Source organism: Epinephelus lanceolatus, chromosome 14 (assembly GCF_041903045.1).
Source record: "Epinephelus lanceolatus isolate andai-2023 chromosome 14, ASM4190304v1, whole genome shotgun sequence".
Classification (NCBI taxonomy): Eukaryota; Metazoa; Chordata; class Actinopteri; order Perciformes; family Serranidae; genus Epinephelus; species Epinephelus lanceolatus.
In genome coordinates this window covers 27541193-27562562 of record NC_135747.1, presented here as the reverse complement: position 1 = coordinate 27562562, position 21370 = coordinate 27541193, and the positions used below count along the sequence as shown (strand labels likewise).

General features: G+C 42.6%; 1 protein-coding gene across 1 annotated transcript in view; it reads left to right on the top strand.

The window, feature by feature from the left end:
• The window catches only part of col4a1 (collagen, type IV, alpha 1), a 55377-nt gene extending 40222 nt beyond the window's left edge, over positions 1 to 15155 (top strand). Inside the window, exons 19-52 of the mRNA XM_033617253.2 lie at positions 29 to 89; positions 207 to 242; positions 351 to 497; positions 654 to 737; positions 945 to 1028; positions 1212 to 1282; positions 1395 to 1586; positions 1727 to 1895; positions 2000 to 2092; positions 2318 to 2422; positions 2552 to 2649; positions 3078 to 3228; positions 3354 to 3467; positions 3645 to 3812; positions 4491 to 4580; positions 4716 to 4868; positions 5008 to 5106; positions 5978 to 6067; positions 6205 to 6344; positions 6624 to 6750; positions 6875 to 6955; positions 7088 to 7186; positions 7992 to 8042; positions 8134 to 8319; positions 8411 to 8544; positions 9043 to 9115; positions 9262 to 9333; positions 9528 to 9656; positions 9744 to 9842; positions 9929 to 10141; positions 10277 to 10454; positions 10538 to 10652; positions 10991 to 11163; positions 12551 to 15155. Of these exons, the coding sequence (XP_033473144.1) occupies positions 29 to 89; positions 207 to 242; positions 351 to 497; positions 654 to 737; positions 945 to 1028; positions 1212 to 1282; positions 1395 to 1586; positions 1727 to 1895; positions 2000 to 2092; positions 2318 to 2422; positions 2552 to 2649; positions 3078 to 3228; positions 3354 to 3467; positions 3645 to 3812; positions 4491 to 4580; positions 4716 to 4868; positions 5008 to 5106; positions 5978 to 6067; positions 6205 to 6344; positions 6624 to 6750; positions 6875 to 6955; positions 7088 to 7186; positions 7992 to 8042; positions 8134 to 8319; positions 8411 to 8544; positions 9043 to 9115; positions 9262 to 9333; positions 9528 to 9656; positions 9744 to 9842; positions 9929 to 10141; positions 10277 to 10454; positions 10538 to 10652; positions 10991 to 11163; positions 12551 to 12632 (3957 nt within the window). The 3' untranslated portion in view covers positions 12633 to 15155. The remainder of the gene's footprint in view (positions 1 to 28; positions 90 to 206; positions 243 to 350; positions 498 to 653; positions 738 to 944; positions 1029 to 1211; positions 1283 to 1394; positions 1587 to 1726; positions 1896 to 1999; positions 2093 to 2317; positions 2423 to 2551; positions 2650 to 3077; positions 3229 to 3353; positions 3468 to 3644; positions 3813 to 4490; positions 4581 to 4715; positions 4869 to 5007; positions 5107 to 5977; positions 6068 to 6204; positions 6345 to 6623; positions 6751 to 6874; positions 6956 to 7087; positions 7187 to 7991; positions 8043 to 8133; positions 8320 to 8410; positions 8545 to 9042; positions 9116 to 9261; positions 9334 to 9527; positions 9657 to 9743; positions 9843 to 9928; positions 10142 to 10276; positions 10455 to 10537; positions 10653 to 10990; positions 11164 to 12550) is intronic.
• Positions 15156 to 21370: the final 6215 nt, after the last annotated feature.

Sequence of the window (21370 nt, the reverse complement as noted above, 5' to 3'; positions counted from 1 at the left end):
TTTTATATTTGTAATTATATAATTTTAGGGTAGTGGCGCTCCTGGTCCTCCTGGTCCTCGTGGTTTCCCTGGATTACAAGGAGACAAAGGTAAAGTGAAGCAATAGAATACCACCAAATGTTCATTTATGGACACATGCACACACATAAACAGCAGTTCCCATTATATATTTTTTCTTACCTTTTTGATGTCTTCTTAATCCTCAGGTTTCCCTGGTCCCCAAGGAGAGGCAGGTCCACCAGGTAAATTAACCCAACACAGTGTAACAGGCATTAAGGCAGCCAGTCAGACAGACAGACACATGCTAACCTGAATAACTCACTAACTGACTTTCTTGTCTCGTACTCCAGGCCGGCACACTGAAGGGCCTCGTGGAGAGAAGGGTGAGAAGGGAGACATAGGTGAGAGAGGAGAGAGGGGAATAGAAGGAGAGTCTCTCGTTGGACCTCCAGGACAACCTGGAGACCCTGGACCACCTGGACCACCTGGACAACCGAGTATGTCTTATCTTTGAATATCAATCATTTCAGTAATTGACAACAAGGGACAGCTACATAAAGTGTGTATCTGTAAATGTTTTAGTAACCTAATGTGTGTTTCTGTGTGTGTGTTGGCTGCATGTGTTGTGTGTGCACTATGACGTGGCCGCACAGTTGATCCTAATGAATGTAACATCCAGAAAGGAGCTCCTGGCCCACCTGGACCTCCAGGGTTACAAGGGGAATTGGGACAGAAAGGTAAGAATATTGAAAATGAATGCTCTTTAATAGGAGTCATGAGTGAATCTATCTATTAAAACACTATGTTTCTGTCTTTAAGGTATCGTGATACCTTTGTGGGCACATGTTTCACTTGCACCAATACTGCAGCAAGACTACAAGTTAAGGGCGTTTACATTAATCCCTTTTTTTTTTTTAAATTGATGTTTCTGTGCCTTCTTTCAGGTGACAGAGGTGATACCTGTGTTCAGTGTGAAGGTAGCGGCCCACCTGGATTACCTGGCCCCGAGGGTCCTAAAGGAGAACGAGGTGAGTAAACAGTGGTCATATTTAAATGAAACAGTAGTGTCTGTCCACACGAGCAGTGGGACTAAAAGCTAAATATCTAAGTATTTCTTTGGCCTCTGGAGTACTTCTGGCCACAGTTGTTGCTTTTGTATTGACACTTACTGCTGAATGAGCTATGTACCATTGTCCATTTTCACCCGGCAGGACCTCCTGGGCTTGTAGGAGCTAAGGGAGAAAAGGGTGGAACTGGCCTTCCTGGACAACCTGGAAGACCTGTGAGTAGAATAATATGTAATGAAACAGTTGGGACAAGATCAGAGCTGAATGTTTTCACAGTTTCATTTAGGAAATGGAGCAACAATACATTTTATTCATATCTGTGTGCAGGGTTCTCAAGGTGTTCCTGGGTTGATTGGAGCACCTGGTGCTATTGGTGAACCAGGGGACATTTTTGCAGTTCCTGGTCTGAAGGGGGAAAAAGGTCTGCCTGGTCTCTCTGGTTCACCAGGGCAGCCAGGGCAGGATGGATTGCCAGGGAGAGATGGCATCCCTGGAGTACCTGGCCTTAAAGGAGAACCAGTAAGTGTGTGTGCTTTGTTTGATGAGGATCAGGATATCAGGACCACATGAACTCCACTAGTTTTTAATTTAGTTGAGGATTTTTTTGTCAATCTTAAATCAGAGTAGATTTTACATCCCCTTTCTCTGAATGCTTTCAGGCCAAAGAGGGCATCAAGGGTGAGCGTGGGCCATCTGGAGACCCTGGTCCTCTTGGGCCACCAGGAGAGAGGGGTCCACCTGGCCTACCAGGCTTCGGTCGACCAGGAGAAAGTGGAGAAAAGGGCAGCCAGGGGAGACCAGGCATCCCTGGAGCTCCTGGACCACCTGGTAGGCATGACATGTGCAAAGACTGAGACCCACAGACACTGTGATGAGATGCACTCATACAGTCAGTCAGAGAAGTGTAATTAAACTGACATTGCAACCACCAGGTACAAAAGGTGAGCCAGGTAAAGGTGTGATGACTCCTGGACCTCAGGGAATACCTGGGCCACGTGGAGAAAATGGCTTGCCTGGAATTCAAGGTGAGCAACATAAGTACTGATTTGAAATTAGTCTCTTTAAGATCAGTAAATGAACTTAATTGCATCTTTGATCAATAAAATAACGTTGAAATTGAGGTAGAGCAGGGTATTAGCATGTCATGACCAAAAATAACACAACAAACATCTTGTGAAGATTTATATCTACTGTATGTGAAGATTGATAGACATTGGTCCTGTTTACCATGCAACATGTTTTGGCTGCAGGTGACAGAGGCCCACAAGGAGATCCAGGGTTGCCAGGTTTCCCTGGACAAAAGGGTGAACACGGACTTCCTGGAATTGGACTCCCAGGTCCAACTGGTCCTAAAGGTAAGCTAATCCATCCCTCCTTTCCATGAATGCATCACAGACATTTGATGGATACTTAACTTAAACTAATACAGTGCATGTGCATGAACAGAACAAAACTCAGGGGAAATGTTTTGTCCTTGTGTCTAGGACTCAGTGGAATTCCAGGAGCTCCTGGATTACCAGGAGAGCCAGGAAGACCTGGACAGGATGGCTTCACTGGACAACCTGGTGTACCTGGACAAAAAGTGTGTATTGTTCTCCATATTTAAATAAATAATTTTACATATAGATAGATAGGTAGGTGTATGCTGCCACACACTGAGGAAGTGATTCAACAAGCGACCTGGAGCACCCTGGTTTTGATGGTGGAAGACAAGTGTTCTGTGCATCTTTATAAAGTTTTGGTGTGGAGGATGTTTCTTTTTTTGGATGCTGTATTCAAATATGTATTGAGGGGGACTTAGTTTCGGGCACATTAGAGAACATTAGACGAGTACTTTAGAGTGCATTAGTCACACAGCTCTTTTGTTATACAATGGCATTGTAATCCAACAATCAGCACACTGCTAATATCTGTTCTGAAAACATTATAACCTGGGAGATTTGAATCTCACGTAAAATCAGGATTGCAAGAGTGGAAATGCAAATCTGTGCCTTTTACTATATTCTTCAGGGTGAACCAGGACGGGGTCTTCCAGGCCCAAAAGGTTCGCAGGGCCTCCCAGGAATTACTGGCTTCCAAGGAGAAAAGGGTACAGTTGGACTACCTGGTGTTCCTGGACGAGAAGGCTCAACAGGACCTCCAGGACCTCAGGGAATCAAAGGTACTGCAAGACACCTCACACGACTCTGGTGTGAAGCTTGGTTTGATTTAGTTCATGTCACAGAGTTAAAAGGCCCATCATCTGTAGCAAGTACAACGTTGTTTTTCTTTGGTCTTCAAAATTAGGTGAAGTGGGACCCCCAGGACCTCCTGGATTGAGTGGCTCACCAGGTCCTCCAGGAAAAGGTTCACCTGGAGCTCCCGGACCACAAGGACCAGCTGGAGAGCCTGGACCATACGGTGAGCACAAACTCAGTATCCAAATACATGGACCTTTAGACATATCACTAGACAAAAAACACAGGTGTAAATAATAAGACTGATAATGGCTTGCATGGACACTTGAATAAAATAAAGCCATGACCTGGTGTTGTGGAAGTCACTACAAATGTATTTATATGTGTGCATGTTTAACAGGTAGGGAAGGAGCAAAGGGAGAAAAGGGCTACCCAGGTGCTCCTGGTCTGGACATGCCAGGGCCTAAGGGAGAGAAGGGAACCCCCGGGTTCCCGGGAACGCCAGGTCCTAAAGGACTGCCAGGGCCGGCAGGCCTACCAGGCAGGGATGGACTGATTGGAAACCAAGGTGAGTATGACTGGTGTGTGGGTGTTTTTTGTAATTCTTCTTGCTTCGTTGCACTTGCACAAAAATATAAAGCTAAAACCTTAACCTATCAACATAATGTAAATTTCTACAGCATCAATTCATACAATACAATACCCTTGTCAAATAAGGTGATTTCAATGGATCTGTTTTGCAATTCTCTTGTTCAGTGATAAGAAATTGTCATTGAAACACACTTCCTATGCATGTTTCACATTAAAAGGCTTCCATGTAAGGTAGGAATTATACCCTTTGCGTTACTGGAAGGCTTTTAATATGACACACCTGTGCAGGAAGTGTTAAGGAGTTGTTGGTAGTAGCTTAGTCCCAAATGAGAGAACAGCGGAAATGTGTATTGGAATTAGGTTTGACTTGTGAGTGAGAAGAGTATTTCTATTAAAAAGAGAACGTCAGAGCAACAGAGTGGTGATTATCATTGCTGTTTGATTATAGAAATCTACATTATCATGATTTAATCACATAATGCCTGTTTTAAACCATCGTCATCCTTTTTGCAGTTGAGGTACTTCTGTCTAAGGCTGAATATTCAACCTACCATTCAATTTGAGATGAGGAAGGAACTTATTCAATTGAATTTTTTCTTTTTTCTTTTTCTTTTTTACATTTTCAGTAATCTCACTGTGTGTGTTTGTTTACCAGGTCCTAAAGGTGAAATGGGGGTCATAGGGACACCAGGAGTACCAGGATTTCCTGGACCACCTGGTACACCTGGATCTCCTGGACTGAGAGGTGAGGAGAACCAAATTGTGAAAACTATTTATAGCGCTTTCTCATGCAACCCATAAAGTGTATGTTTTACGAGTTGTTTTTTTTTTACATTGATTAATAACAATAATAATTTCTCTCTCCCACTGTCTCTCTCAGGTGATCCTGGTATTACTGGACCAAGAGGTGAAAATGGAGAGCCTGGACGTAAAGGAGAAAGGGGAGACCAAGGTCTCCAGGGACCTCCTGGGAACATGAGTATAGTTGACATGGAGCACATGAAGGGGGAGAAGGGAGACACAGGAGACAGGGGTATAAAACAACATACTGGCCTTTGGTTCAATAAAATTATATTCCTCGATTTGCTAAAAACAGGTCTATTGGTAACTGTCTATTGGCCCGTAGTTTGTGAGATATATTAATGTGGTTTTTAATGCCATTTTCCTATCAGGTATGCCTGGGGTCACTGGAGAGAAGGGCCACCGTGGACTTCCTGGTAACCCTGGAATGCCAGGCAAAGATGGAGAGCCTGGATTACCTGGACAGCCAGGTAACCACGTAACCATTGTATATCAATTACTCACCCCATGTTATGTTAAATTTGTGGAGAAAATGTTGCCTTTCTTGCATGCCTCCATAGTGAACCAAGAAGAATTAGAGTCATAGTGGTCCACAACAGCAAAACTATATCAAAACACCCACTTACACACTCTCCCACAATCCATGCAGTATAATCCCAGTCTCATTTATCCATTTGTATGCTCAGTACTTCCCAGGCAGAGCTGAGCTATAAGTGAAACTTATCCATGCTTTCCTCAAAGCTAGATTTCAGTGACTAAAACATTGTTTTACATCACTTAACACAGAAGCTACTGATCGACTGCTGCCTTAAAAAGTTAGTTTGTGTTATTGTGTGACTTTGATGTTTTACAGGGTTCGTTCGGATTCACCAAAGTCACAAAATAACACAGACTAACTAACTAACTGATTGAGGTGTGGTAGACCAGCAGCTCCCTTGTTCAGCGAGGCAAAATGACTCTAATCATTGGTCTCTTTTTGCGTTCAGTTGCCTGTCGCAAAAGGCTTTCTGTTTGGGAAGTACTGAGCGTATTACAGGGTTACTGAGACTGAGAGATGATATTGCATGAGTTGTCTGAGAGTATGTAAACTGATGTTTTGATATATATTTGCTGTTGTTAAACACAGAATTTTCTCTGTTTTCTTCCTGAATGAAACATTAATACAAGGGGAACAACTGAATTTTTTTAAACCATGTAGATTTCATGTTGTGATTGCCTCTATGTGTCCTGATAATTTAATATATCTCTTAATTTAGTAAATATTCTGCACTGGCTTCATCACCTAGTGAAAATGGAGGGAAAATAAAATATATTTTTTTCAACCTCCCTAATGTGTCTCAGGTGAGAAAGGAGACCCTGGTTTACCTGGAGACCCTGGTCATATGGGACCACCTGGACAGAAAGGCAATGTAGGAGAGATGGGAATACCAGGTAAGATCACGCAAATAAAATGTCAAACAAACAAAATGTGTGTTATGGAAATGCCAACAAGTGAGTGTGTGCAGATATGTATTATGAACATTCTGTTTAATGCAAGTTAAATGCAACTCTTGTCAATATCTTTGCAGGTCCGGTTGGTCCAAAGGGTACTAAAGGAGATATCGGTACACCTGGGCATCCTGGATTCAGAGGCACAGATGGACAGAAAGGAGACAAGGGAGTAGCTGGTGATCCAGGTATTGGGCTCCCAGGACCTCCAGGAGAAAAGGTAATCCACTGGCTATACAATGATAATGTTTATAGCATCTGTAGAGACTTCTGCTGTGGCTCTAAACACTTGATTGCTTATTTTGTGTGCACTGAACATTGGTATTTGGAGCACTGGCAAGGCTTGGGTGTCCAGGAAAAATGTAGAGATTGGCACCCAACAGAGATTGAAATGGAAAATGCTTTTTAATGTCAGTTTTACATCCAGTTTCCTTCTCAACAATCATCAGTACCTGTCTGTCTTTACTCAGCATTCTTCTCAACCCCTCTACTCTAACAGGGTCAGCAAGGCCAGCCAGGATTCCCAGGAGTACCAGGAGAGAAGGGTTTTAGGGGTCATGAAGGTATGCCAGGCAAGCCAGGACTGCAAGGAGTCAAGGGAGACAAAGGATCTATTGGCTACTCAGGTCAGATTTCAGGCTGTGTTGTCGCATTCATCCAATATGTCTACAGCACTAGACATATTAATCATACATGTTGTTATTCCATGAAAGTTTTATTATGGTGTGTGTGTTTGTGGGTGTTGTACAGGTCAGCCAGGTAGACCAGGCGAGAAGGGTATCCCTGGGCTACCGGGATCTACAGGAGAATCTGGCCATGACGGTCGGCCTGGTAAGCAACAGGATTACTTGATCAGCTTGTCACAGCAATCATTTCATTCATTTGTTCAAAGTTTTACACATCATTAAGACAGCCTTGTGAGATCCATTTGTTTGTTAAAAGGGTAAACTTGTTCTCTTCCAGGTGAACCTGGCTTGCAAGGACCTCCTGGTGTTCCAGGAGAAAAGGGAGATCCTGGATTGGATGGCATCCCTGGATCCTCAGGGGAGAGAGGAGACCCAGGTTAGTGTAAGAGAACTTAGGAGGAGACTACACAGCAAGAATTTACTTTGTTGATAAGGTGTCACAATACAAACAAGCTTCTCAGCCTGATAGATTCTCCACAGTCACCTTGGCTTGGAACGCTTAAATTAACATCCACCCACAGGCTGTGGAAGAAGGTGTCATAGCCTTTGGGTCTGAAAAGTGACGCCAGTGCTAAATGCCTTAAACTTGCATTCTTTCTAATGGCCAGTAGGGGGCGACTTCACTGGTTGCAAAATGAAGTCCACCTGTATAGAAGACTATGACGAAATGAACCTACTTCTCACTTGATATATTACCTCAGTAAACATTTTCCTAACGAGTTTATGGTTTCAACTGCTAAGTCTTTATGTTTTCTTTAATACAGCATGATGTTCATTTTGTAAATTAAAGGTCCCATTTAGAGTAAAATAAACAATAAAGCAAGGTATGCATTAGATCGTGGCTACCTTGTGACTGACAACTCATTACCACAACAACCTGTCAGTTAAGGTAGAGATGTAGCAATGCGTATTCTTACCGGCTCCACCCTACCATCCAAATCCTTCAAAACACAAGATGGTGATGGTCTGTATGCCAAACCTGAGGCTTCACAGTTGTAGTCCACAAACCAGTGGTGCCATCACAGTGGCTACATCCACTTCTTTTACACAGTGTATGCCTTCACTCAAACCCTCTCAGTCACTACACACACATTCGAAAAGTCAAACACCAGCCATTAGCAAATACCGATCCAAACATTACAAAGACTGTAATGTACTTTTTAAATTGTTCTTCCCCGCAGGTATACCTGGCCGTGGTTTCCCTGGACATCCTGGAGTGCTTGGTGACAAAGGTTAGAACCCCTCCATCACTGATTCATGTAATCCCTCAGTCATTGGAGCCAAACACAGCTTCATCATATGGCCTTCTCTTTCCTTCTCCAGGTGACAAAGGTAGTCCTGGCTTCCCTGGCACTCCAGGTCATCCAGGTGTCCCTGGTATCAAAGGTGACAAGGGACTTCCAGGTGCACAGGGAGTCCAGGGTGAGCCAGGAGAGAGGGGGCTCCCAGGTCTCTCTCTTGAGGGCCCTAAAGGAGAGCGAGGAGAAACAGGACAACCCGGAGAAGGAGGTATGCCGTATACATGACAGGCCAACTTTGTTTCATCTATGAGGACCTGTTGCCTCACACATTAAGTATTCTTCTTCCCTTGATTGAACAGGATCCCCAGGAGGACCAGGACCCTCTGGTGTGCCAGGCAGAGACGGCCAAAAGGGAGAAAAAGGAGACCAGGGTCTTCCTGGTTTCCAGGGAGAGTCGGGACAAAAGGGCGATCCTGGAGTTCCTGGACTTCCTGTATGTCATGGGGCTGTTATTCATGAATTAAAATACCAGTGTGTAGGATTTGGCGGGGATGTACTGTATTGGCAGAGATAATATACAAAATAATGTTTTCATTAGTGTAAGGTCACCTGAAACTAAAAATCGTTGTATTTCATTAACTTAGAATGAGACGTTCATATCTACACTGGGACTGGGTCCTCTTCCACCGATCCTGTCATGTTGCACCACCATGTTTCTACAGTAGCTTAGAGCAGACAAACCAAAGACGGGCTCTAGTAGTGACTTTCACGTTTTTACATTTAAGTCAAGACCACTGTAGGTTCTTTATATGCTTGGAAAGGGAGGGGTGAGGTTAGAGCAATTCAGCTGGTTGCAGTCTGCAACCTCACCACTAGATGCCGCTAAATCCTACACACTGGCTGTTAAAGCTATTTACTGTACATGTCATACAGTATTTAATGTTCATGCATGTGCTGCTTTAATGCTATTTTTTGTGTTTGTGTATTACAGGGGCAATCTGGCCTTCCAGGTATTGATGGACAGAAGGGAGAGAGGGGATTGCAGGGTGTCCCTGGCTTCCCAGGTGAGTACATACAGTGTGATAGTTTATTATTCTGCATGTTTGTGTTTATGTATTAAAGACTTAATGTATTTTTTACAGAAATATGAGAGGAAAGATGTGTGTTATTCCCATTATTAAGATACACTATTTCTGAATACAAACTCCAGGTACTAGGGGTAATGTTGGGGACATTGGATTCAAAGGAGACGTTGGAGACAGAGGATTCCCTGGAGAAAAGGGTAAAAAAAGGAAGGGAAACCCTTCAGTGTGTTAATATTCCAAAGTATCTCTGTCTCACTTACTAGGGTCATGATAATATATAATTCTGTCTGTGCTTCATTTCTCTGGTAATATCATAACTTGACCTCCATAAACTGCTAAAAATCAGAATGAGCAACTGGAAAACATTGTCTAAAGTTAGTGTATATTTCAGGCAATGAAGGCCCCCCTGGTCCTCCCGGCCCCAGCATTGTCATCAAAGGAGACATTGGCTTCCCAGGGATTCAAGGCTTACAGGGACCTCAGGGACCATCTGGGTTCCCCGGGCAGAAAGGACAGCAGGGTGATGTTTTGCCTAAATTCGTGTAATCACTTTACCTGTCCTCCACATCCATTTTTCTTCTTGTTAATTTTTTTGATTGTCTCTCAGGCATGACAGGTCTTCAAGGGCCAAAAGGTGAAGATGGCGTTCCTGGATATCATGGTCAGCCTGGAGCCAAAGGGGATCCTGGCCTGCCAGGGCCAGTGGGTAAGAGGCTCTCAAGGATGAAAGGTGTTAGTAAGAACTGCTGTGTTGTCGCTGTCATAACTTAAGAATTACTCCATTTTATTTAGGACCCAGGGGACACCCTGGCCCCCCAGGACCTGACGGTGTTCCAGGTCAAGTTGGTCCACCGGGTCCCTCCTCCATGGATCACGGGTTCCTGGTAACCCGTCACAGTCAAAATGTAGAGGTTCCACAGTGTCCCGAGGGAACCTCACTCATATATGATGGCTACTCCTTGCTCTATGTACAAGGCAACGAACGCTCTCATGGACAGGACTTAGGTGAGAAACCAAATATGAGAAAGAAAAAGGAAAAAGAAGTTTAATAAAAGGAAGTGAGATGGCGAAAGGAGGAAGAATGATCAAAGGGTAAGATTAGTGTGATAAATGACATGTCTCTCCACTCTTGTGTTTTAGGTACGGCAGGCAGCTGTCTAAGGAAGTTCAGCCCCATGCCCTTCCTGTTCTGTAACATCAACAATGTGTGCAACTTTGCCTCCCGCAATGACTACTCCTACTGGCTCACCTCCCCTGAGCCCATGCCCATGAGCATGGCACCCATCACTGGTGAAAGCATCAAACCCTTCATCAGCAGGTTTGTCAGCATTTCTATCCATACTGTTCTGTTGTAGGTCTATATGATACTCACACACTGTGCTCCTCTCTTGTACATGGCAGGTGTGCTGTGTGTGAAGCCCCAGCCATGGTGATAGCAATTCACAGTCAGACCATCATGATCCCGCCATGCCCTCATGGCTGGGACTCTCTGTGGATTGGCTACTCCTTTGTCATGGTAAGACAAACAGACAACCCACTCAGTTGCTCCTTACACATCAGATACGTCATACACTATACCTAAGTTATGATGATTCAGTAACATTTCCTAGTATTGGGCACACTTAATTACATCATGTTGTATATACAAGCACAGATCATTTCCCCTACAAACCATCCCACTCCAAACCCCACATACCCAGCCCCGTCTCCAAAACCCTCCCACTTACAGTGTCTGTGGAAGACAACCCCCTAAAGTAATCCGTTTTACTTTAACACATGCACAAGTTAACAGTTTCCCACTTCAAAGTCTACTTAATTTGGTTTATGAGCTGTTTTTATTGTGTGTTTGTGTAGCACACCAGTGCTGGTGCTGAGGGTTCGGGCCAGGCTCTGGCCTCTCCTGGTTCCTGCCTGGAGGAATTCCGTAGTGCTCCATTCATTGAGTGTCACGGTCGGGGAACCTGCAACTACTACGCCAACTCCTACAGCTTCTGGCTCGCCACCATTGAGGACAACGAGATGTTTACGTAAGAAAGAAACACTCATTCAAATTCACAAAGAATGGATTACAGCTGCTGATAGCACCATGAATTGCGCATCACTTGCCACCGCTATTAGCCCCATCACAGAAGAGATTGTGCAAGCACAAACATAACCATAAAGTTTTGCAGCTGAGTGCAAGTTGCCATTTAGTTGGCACTCCTCAAAACATTCCTGTAAATGTGACAGAGAAAAACAGTATCTGGGATTTAATATCCAGACTGTCAGTAGTGTTGTGTTTGAAATGCACACCTTCAGACTGTGGAAGAAGATAGCACAATTTGTGCTTCAATTACCACCAGTTCTTTGAATATGCTAATCATATCACTGTAACAGCACGCTATTGGTGCTGGCTTTTGTGAATTGGACGGTTTTTGCAATGAGGCTTGTTTGCATACAAAGTGGCCACTTGTGTGCCAAATGAATGCATATTACCTTTAAACACCACCAAAAAACCAAAGGAGCACTAGAAGCTTTTTGCTCAACAGCGCAATAAGGATTGCATTTCACCCCTTGCGGGTGTTTTGACCATCACACGTTTGTTTTTTGTTTATTTGTGCAGCTTTAGCAGCCACAAATAGCTGCAAAAGCAGCATAATCCTTTTGTGAATTTGCCCATTTGATATGTACATTCCCAGAAAATCTAGTTTTTGCTGACCTCTAGTGGTTTACCTTTTCACCTTACTCCAGGACACCATGACATCGCTGTTGGGTGTGGCTACAGGTGCAACAGAGCACACTTTAGCCTTGTTTTCACCAAACACTTTCAGTATGGTACCTTTGGAAACAAAAGTAACGCTTCAGACATGGTACCTAGACCCTAGTGTTTCCACGTCAAACAGTATGTGGGTGGGGTTGTTGTCATTCACTGCTCTGTCCAGCACTCACTGTATTTCCTCATCTCCAGTGACACAGATGGAAGTGTGCGCCTCGTTTATTGTCCACAGAACAGAGTTACATGCTGACATTTTCAGAACAAAATAACATAGATGCAGTGAGTCTCTTTTGATGGGATATTTAAAAATAGCCCACAGGAATGATGCTCCACAGTACGATCAGTGGTTACATGAGCCTCAAAACCAGCCACAACTCAGCCCTGAGCAGAGTGACCGTCCTCTATTGACCAATCAACAGACTGCAGTGTTCACAGCTCCACCTTTTAGTACCAGATCTGTGTGCTAGGTACCCCAACAGAGGGGGGACCAAAAATGGGGACGGTACACAACATTTCACCCAACCACACCCTTTAGTGATGCTGTAGGTGTTCAAAGCTGAAAAAGGCTTAAAAGGCTTAAAAAGGCTTCTAGCAAAGATAGCTGTGAATTTACATTTACATGATGAACTTCTGATGTTTTTGTCTCTACCTCTTTCCAGGAAACCTGTCCCCACAACGCTAAAAGCAGGCAGTCTCCGAACACACATAAGCCGCTGTCAGGTGTGCATGAAGAGGACATAAACCCCCAACACCGGAGTCCTCCCTCCTAACCTGCAAGCAAAACTGCATGCACAGACATCCTCGACTTGGCTTAACTTGCTGTTTTCAAACGATGGTGCTATTTCCCTGCATGTGTGAGAGGAGAGGGACAGAGATGTGGTTTGCAAAACAGCCGGAGATTGAACATTACAAACCAGAACACAGAGTCCAAGCGGCCTTTTGCTCCATGCAGAACATGATTACAACATGTCTCTGAAGAACTGCACCCAGTTTACCACTGCACTGAGTACACGCCCCTTAAACTGGTAAACTGGTGCATCGGTGTGTGAGTCAGGTGCTATTCAATCTTACTTATCTGCCTTATTCCATTTTGTTTTTTTTCTTTTCCCTGCCAGTGCCGCACGATCAAAGATATAGCCACATTTTTATTATAGATTTTAACTTGTTTAAACATACTAATGTAAAGGACGGGACTTACCACTGGTTACAGACGCTTGACATTTGCTAAATCACCCTAAAGTTGCAGACATAGATATATAGCAATCACCCTGTTGTAAATATAATGCAATCCTCTCTAACATAGTCCAACATACTCTCCTCAGGTTATTATTGAAATACTTTGTGTGTTATGAAGTCCATTTTTATTTATAAGATTTATGAGAATATGTTGGACTTGAGTGTATCTGAGATTCCATTGATCCAAAAACAGTGTTTCAACATCTGACAATCGATGCCTTATTAACACGCAAAACAGCACTGAAAGAGCATTGGCGTGTGTGTGTGTGTGTGTGTATGAGAGTGTGAGTGTACATATACGAATGGATTTGAGCTGCTTGGAAATGTGTTTGTTTTGTTATGTCTGCATATATACTGTTGCACAGCCTTCTTGTTGACATAATCCCAAACAGATGCACAAAAAGAAATAGACCAAAAAAAAATCACCTTTCCTTTACCTGTACTCTGTCGAAACATTGTGTTTAACAGATTCCAAAGACATGCACATGTATATATACTTACACATAACATGTACTTGCTATTCTGCTCATGTACTTGACCGTTCCCGTTTGTGAATTACTTTTGTTATCCCTGTTGATTTAATGCAAAATTAAGACTGAAGGGTTGTCATGTCATTGTTGTACATCAGAGTCAAACACAGGCGGATGAGGACGACTGTATTTATAAGCATCTGCGCAAGATGAGATGCTTTAAAAGGTCTTAACATAGGTTTGTGTTTTGTTAATCCCTTAAAGGAGAACACTGCCTAAATTAAGAATTCCAGTATGTTATTTCCATGGCCTAGGAAAGTCCAATCAGTGGGCTTGTTTGAGATGAACTGTGCCTTAACTGGAAAGTGGATGAGATCTGGTGGTCACAAAAAGCTGCAGTCAAGCCTTGGAAGAATACACAGGAAGTCACAGATATATTTACATCCTGTTAGATCCACCTGTGGACTACCTGCAGTTTGCAGACCACTTATTATTAACCACACAGATTGAACCTTCACTGCACAAAATGTGACTAATAGCCTATAATCTAGCGTTAAATATTACAATTACACAGAAAATTAGGATTTTCAACAAAACCTGGTGTTTATGGTTGAAGCTAAGAGCCAATTAGCTCTTTGATCAGGCGACACCTGGGCATTTCCCAACATGCCCCGGGTCTGTGCCGGCCTCATTTTTGTGAGGTTATAGCTGTCCACATATGGATGATGTCAGAGCAAACTGGGATCAAGTTGGACACAAATTTAAGCAGCATGCATTGTGTGACGATTGCCTGTGATTAATTCTGCGCAGGCTCGACTCATCTTGAACAAGCCTAGTATTTGTGAACATGAGCTACACTCTCTCAAATCCAGGCACCAGAGGAGAAAGACTTGTGATGTCTTCAAGTATAAGGTCTGGAGCTGCTCCATGCACACAGAGAAGTTTTATTCTATTGTAGCGTTCTCAGCTCTGAAACAGAAAATGTACTCATATACTCAGAACATTCCCCTGTGTGCTCTCAATGTCTAGAGCATCTTTCCCCATTCATTGTCTATGGAGCAGCTCCAGAAATTTAGGTTTTAGCTTTATAGTTTTAGGATTTTGGAGAGTTGTTCATATTTGCCAATATTTTTGGACTACCTTAGACCATATGAATAGCATGCATATTTTATTTTTCTTTGTTTGTTTTAAAATGAGTGCAGTTCCCCTTTAATATTCATTAATATTATTTCATTATAACGTAAGTGTTGGTCAGAAAAAAGAAGACCTCTTGGACGCCAAACAAAGTCTCTGTGCCCCTCTCAGAAGATGCAAGCTAATTCTACTGTTAAAGTTACAGCAGTTACTCTACACTGACCGTAACCTGTTTTTGTTTGTGTTGTGTGCTTGGTTGTGATGAAATGCTCCATGAAGTATATACAGTATCAGTAGTGTTAACAAACTTGATCACAGTGGGAATAATCTTGACTAATAAACAAACAGAACGGAACATCGACATTTTATATTTTCCGGATCCCATACTGTGTAATTCCTGCAATAAAGTGATTTCTAGAATATTCTTCTGAATTTATGATGGTATGTTTCAAATGTTTTCAAGTGTAAATTTCTAATGCAATACTTGGACAACACCACAAGAGGGCAGCACCAGCGCACTTTGTTGGTACAGTAAGTTGCTCATGAGTCATTCTCTCAAAGCTCTCCATTCATGCACATGGGAAAAGCTTCCCTTCAGCCCTTTTGGCAGAAGCCTTTTCATTTTAACCCAAACCATTAACTCTTCTCTAAACCTAACAAAGGAAGTGCTCTCTTCTCTCAAAAGCTCCATCCATGTGGTTCTCAAGCACTCTGTATTTTTCAAATTTTACTACCACTGGCTATTACTCTAACCAGAGCCAGCAGAAGCTGACCTCAAATTCTTGAACCCTAATTTAAGTGCAGCCTCTGCACCAACACTTCCACAGTGCAGCCGATACCTCAGCACTTCTGCCGGGACTGTGGCCAACAAACCCGTTCACCCCATGAAAACACAAACAGATCGATACGCTCTGCGAAGAACCAGATAACCCCTCCTTTCATCTCCACTCTCGTCTTTCATCTATTACCGGAATCCTATCCCTTGTTTCCTCTCTTGTCACCAGACAGACAAACACAGTCCTTGACCCCCCCGGCTATCTTCATAAACATGTCTTACAAGGCCTTGACCTCTGACCGGCCGATGCAAGGTCATTCAGGTGGGTGTCACACTGCATGCCCATACAACACCAAAAGGCCAAACAGTCAAATGACAGGTACGACTGAGAGCCGTGGCCTAATGACCACCATCAGGATCATTTGCTGCAGGGCTGGGGTGTCTGCAGGTTAGGGCAAAGGCTACACTAACAGACAAATGGCTACAGACTATCCCTCTACTGATACAGGATCAGCAGACATCTTTTTTTTTTTTTCAACTTTATTGCCCTTAACAGCAATGAACATACAATTAACATTGCAGAACAAAATCACCTTGAGTGTAGGTTTTACCTGACATAGATGCACATGTGGCTGAAGATTCATCAAACAGCACTAGAGGACACACAGTTACCCATGTGCACACCCTCCGTGGACATTATTACATGCATCCATCCATATATAAACACAAATTACATGCATACACACATACTAAACATATACATACATGTACATATGTGCATACATATGCTCGAATCCACAGAGAATTAACCTCAAAATAATAACATAATTAAAAAAGATTTCCAACCATAGTAATTAATAACTGGTGCCCAACTCCTTTTGAAAATTGGGAGTTTTAGCATTTGTTCTATACCACATTTTTTATTTTTCTCATTTGTAAGCCTTGTCGTCATCTGGTGTTGGAGATTACAGTTTGGTAGTGGGTCATGTCTAATAAATCAATTTAAAGAATAAATGAGATATTAACTTAAAGATTTCATGAGGCATTTTTTCCATTATAGAGCTCTAATACTTTCGGAGCCAGGCAGTAATTATAATATTTATTGGGGGGGACACATGGTATTCAAAGTATTCAAATCGACTTAACATGTCCCTCCAAATATATTGATTAAAAAAATACTTATATATATATATATATATAATGCCAGGCTATGAAAGGCAGCCGTGCACCGCCACCTGAAAAAATCATTAGCAAATGTTATCATAGTCATAAATAAACATAGCAAATTGCCATTATTATTATTATTACTACTGTCTCGAGTATGACAGTGTACTGCACTTCTGTATGTGGTTTGTGCAAGTGGCGGTGCTGTACCCCACCAGAGGCCGTAACTCAACTGTTGTGGGTCGGTACAATCAGTGTCAAACACGATACTGTCTATTTCATTCCTTTGAATGTATTAAAAAAGTGGAAAAGTGTAACATAAGTGTTATGTATGTAACAGGGTCAGTTATACAGCAATAATATGTATAACAAAGTCAGATATTAAGTATGGTAATCACACAAAATTAGTTTCAGTTGATATTGCCTGACACACTTAGGCCTCCACAGTTAATATGTGGAAGGTTTGATACTCAGTTTCTGTGCCCCTACGTTCACCTTTGGGTGTACCCCACCTATAAAGGGGTGTCTCCCGCCTTACCTCTCCCCTTTTGCTGTTGTGCTCCATGGGAGAGGTAAGCAACATTGCTCTTATAGCAATTTCTGTGTTTTAGCGCTGTTAAGCTAAGATAGCATTTTTCAGCCTAAACTTATTGTATAATATGTTAGCATATTCTTGTGTCACTTAATTTGTGTAGGGTCACTTGTAAGGAATAAATGGAGATTGCCTCCAAACAAATCCACGGTCTGGGCCTCTTCATATCAGCACAACACAGACAACACTAGAGTCCACCGGTGACATGAAGGCTACATCACTGTCGATTGTTATAGTCTTTTGAAGTATTAGTATGTCATAAAAAGGTCATAAAAAGTCACAGTATAGTATGTCACCAAAAGAGTCATTAGAAATGTAAGAGTATGATATGTCATAAAAATGTCATAAAAAATTCAGAGTGTGTGCACTGTTACTGTGTGGCCCTCAATCATTTGCTGGCTTCCTTAAAAACACTCAGTGATGAAAACTTTGAGAACCCCTGATCTAAGACTTTTGTTTCAAAATGCTCTTAAATTGTCAGTTTAGCTGTTAAGCCCCTAAAATGTCTCCTGGGGGAGAATTTTCCCCCTAAAACCACATATAGGTTTGGGTTGTCCCCCCAAAATGTTAAATAGGTGATACGGCCCTGCTTTGGAGTGAAATGCTGCAATTAAACAGAGCAGATAAGGCAGTAAGTTTGGGGATGTAGTTTCTTGGCAGCAAGGATGAAGGAAAATCTACATTTCACATCTACAAACCATTTACAATCAACAAAAACAATGTTAAAGTTAGTTAAATTAGGAAGCTTTCAACTATGGTCAGTTGTGTATTCAGGTAAACATGAAATGTAAGTACTTACAGCTGAGTCATACCCTGAAAACAAATTTAAAAAATCCTATTAAAACTGTACTGTAACCTCAAAGTAATCTTAAGTGTGTAAGTGTGTAACCTGGGTGTAAATCTGCTCATGAAGATGTGGTTTAAGAAATAAAGCTCATATATGGCTGACATACACATGCACACACGACATAAATGCCATGTGATTAGGGTCAACACGCAGCCTTGCTTAGGGGCTTTGGAGTTCAAAACATTAACCTCTAAGTATTTTAATCCTCTTGGTTTTTTGCTAACAGTGCTAAGTTGAGACCTGACTTAAGAACTACAATCACCTTTGGAGAACTGGGGATTATGCTCGTAAAATTGCAGTGCAATATTCTGGCCGTAATGTTGCTTGTGAAAAGCGCAGAGTCACTGACTGGCAGGAAATTCGTTATATAATAATAAAAAGAATTAAATTCTTGATAAGTGTTTTTTATCATAAGAGGTTGCGATAAACAAACAGCATTTCAATTTAGGGTCTGGCCTTGACCCTTGCCTAAATTTGAAAAGAGTAAATATACGTCAAACTGAAAATGAGAGCTTTTCTAAGTTCCTGTCAGTGAATACGTCATGTTTTCCAGAATGTGTTTACGGTACAGTGCAGGAATGCGTCAGGAGGTTAGTATGACCCTGACCTTTCTCCTGAGTGGATCAAGCGCAGAGGCCACAACCTCAACCATACCCCCTTGACCTGAACCGTGCTAAATACAGATTAGCTTGCAACACGGTCGCAACACAAAACCTCACAGGAGCCACACAGGCCAAACACCCACAAACATACTCACACACAACTGTAAGAAAGGGACTTTGCATACCAGTGCTTTTTGCATCAGTCTGAAATGACACAAACAGCTACAAACAAACAGAGGTGAATACAGTGAGAGCTTTACTGCAACAGCTTGCCTTTCTCTTTCTTACACACAACGTGACTACGCACTTTCTCTTTGTTACCACTGTTTCCATTCCATATAAAGCAGAATGGGTTGATACCAGCAGCTACAGGCACCAACAACATTGCTGCTGTAGTTAAAGGGGCAACTAAGAGCTGCTAAAAACATGCATAGATTGGCTGAACCCTAAAAATTGGATCTACACAGTTTCAAAAACTTGAATTTAACTTGTCTTTTTTAAAGGCACAGAAAGATATAATATATAAACAACAATCAAACTGGCTTGACATTGGATTTTGTGCCAGAGTTCCATCAGACTGAACTGGTGCAAAGAGAACAAATTGGTTTAAATTTGTGATCAAAAGCAAATATGCCTCACCCTGTTCAACACTGTGACAAATGGAAGGAAAATCTAATGTGACCAGACCTTGAGAGGAGTTAAGTGAAAGCAACTATGTGGGTGGAGCATGGGTGGGAAGGGGAGTACTGTGTTCTGATAAAAGGATAGAGAATTGACCTTTCTCTAAGCCCCGCCCCTTTGTGATGGTTCGACAAGCTGTCGCAGTAAGCATGGAGCCCACACTGTAACAAACTGCACTCCCTGGAGAAATATTATCATATTTATGGAAAAATTAAACAGTGATTCCAGAGAGTGTCAGACAGAGGGATCTACAGTCTGTGTTTGAAGGATATATCCAGGATGTCAAACTGACTGAGATAGTTAGAAGCTAAAGCCGAACTATAGGCTACAGATCACAGATCACCACACATCACTGCTGATCACCACAGAAGACAATGAATATAAAGGGAAACTTTGCTGATACTGAACCAGCTGTGTGGCATCGCAGTGTGTGCAGATGAACAGTGTTTGGCTTCACCTTCGTGCTGCTGCCGGCGGTCAGACCTCCGCCGCTGAGCAGGCAGGGATCTCCAGGGGAAGTCAAACAGCGACAACAACAACAACCTCAACTGACCCCTTTCAACCCAAAGGAGCAGCATCTCTACTCTGAGCTCACTCTGGATGCCTGAGCTCCTTACCCTATCTCTAAGACTGAGCCCAGCCACCCCACGGAGGAAACTCATTTCGACTGCTCGTATCCACAATCTCATTCTTTCGGTCACTACCCAGAGTTCATGACCATAGGTGGGGGTTGGGACGTAGATGGACCAGTAAATAGAAAGCTTTGCCTTCTGGCTCAGCTCCCTCTTCACCACAATGGTCTGACACGGCGCCCACATCACTGCAGACACCGCACCAAACCGCCATCTCATGCTGCATCTTCCCCTCACTCGTGAACAAGACCCTGAGATACTTGAACTCCCTTGCTTGAGGCAGTAACTCTACTTCAACCCAGAGGAGGCATCCACCGTTTTCCAGCAGAGAACCATGGCCTCTAATTTGGAGGAGCTGACTCTCACCCCGACCGTTTCACACTCAGCTGCAGGCCCAGTCCCTGCTGGAGGTCACGGTATGATGAAGCCAACAGAACCACATCATCTGCAAAGAGCAGAGATGCAGTTCTGAAGTTCCCAAACCGCTTTCCATGGCACTATCCAGGCACGAAACACAGCAATGTCCAAGTGAAAAACACTCACTTTTTGTGGTACTATCCCCATTGGAAAAACAGTGATGAGTCACTAAACAATACCCACGTTTGGTGTCTAAAAAGCTGCTGGAAATACAACGAGGACTTGGTGAAATACAACTGGTTATGTTGTTTGTTGATCTCAAACAGTGGTCTGCAGCTTGGCAGACATCTCGCCTAGATGTCACGCCATCCACGATCCCCTCCACCTTCTTCTGTCAAAGTTAGCTCATATACTACGTCACTTTAGAAACATTGATATGACAGGTATGAAAATGTAACATATTCATGGTTTGCAGAAATGTACAATACCAACATTTTCTTCTGGCAACTGGTCTGTCTCACTTGATTGCTTTGTTGAACATGATTTCAACAGACTGCAAAAGTGAAATAGAGCCAAATTGCCTCATATTGTTGTGCTGAGGTGTACACATGCCATGCTTCTCTGCAGTTACATTACTTTTTTCTTCACGCCTTTATTTTTCAGTGCTCTGGTTTAGATTCCTTTTGATGTGACCTCACACAAAGAATTCAAGATATTAAGATAATGGTTATAAAAGATGCAGCATAATAATGGGAGTTTTAATGGTTCCTGGACATGCTGGGAGTGGGCACACATGCTCGTCTGACACCTTTTTCACTATTTATCGCACCTAATTGTCTGGAAAAAAACAAGGACAATATCAAGGCTTTCAGTTTTTTTTCAAAGGATAATACCAGTGTAATTTGCTATTATCATCCTATAAACAGCAAAACAGCCTATTGTCCTGCTATTGTCTTGTTTTGCTGGTCGTCTTGAAAACAATGCTCCAA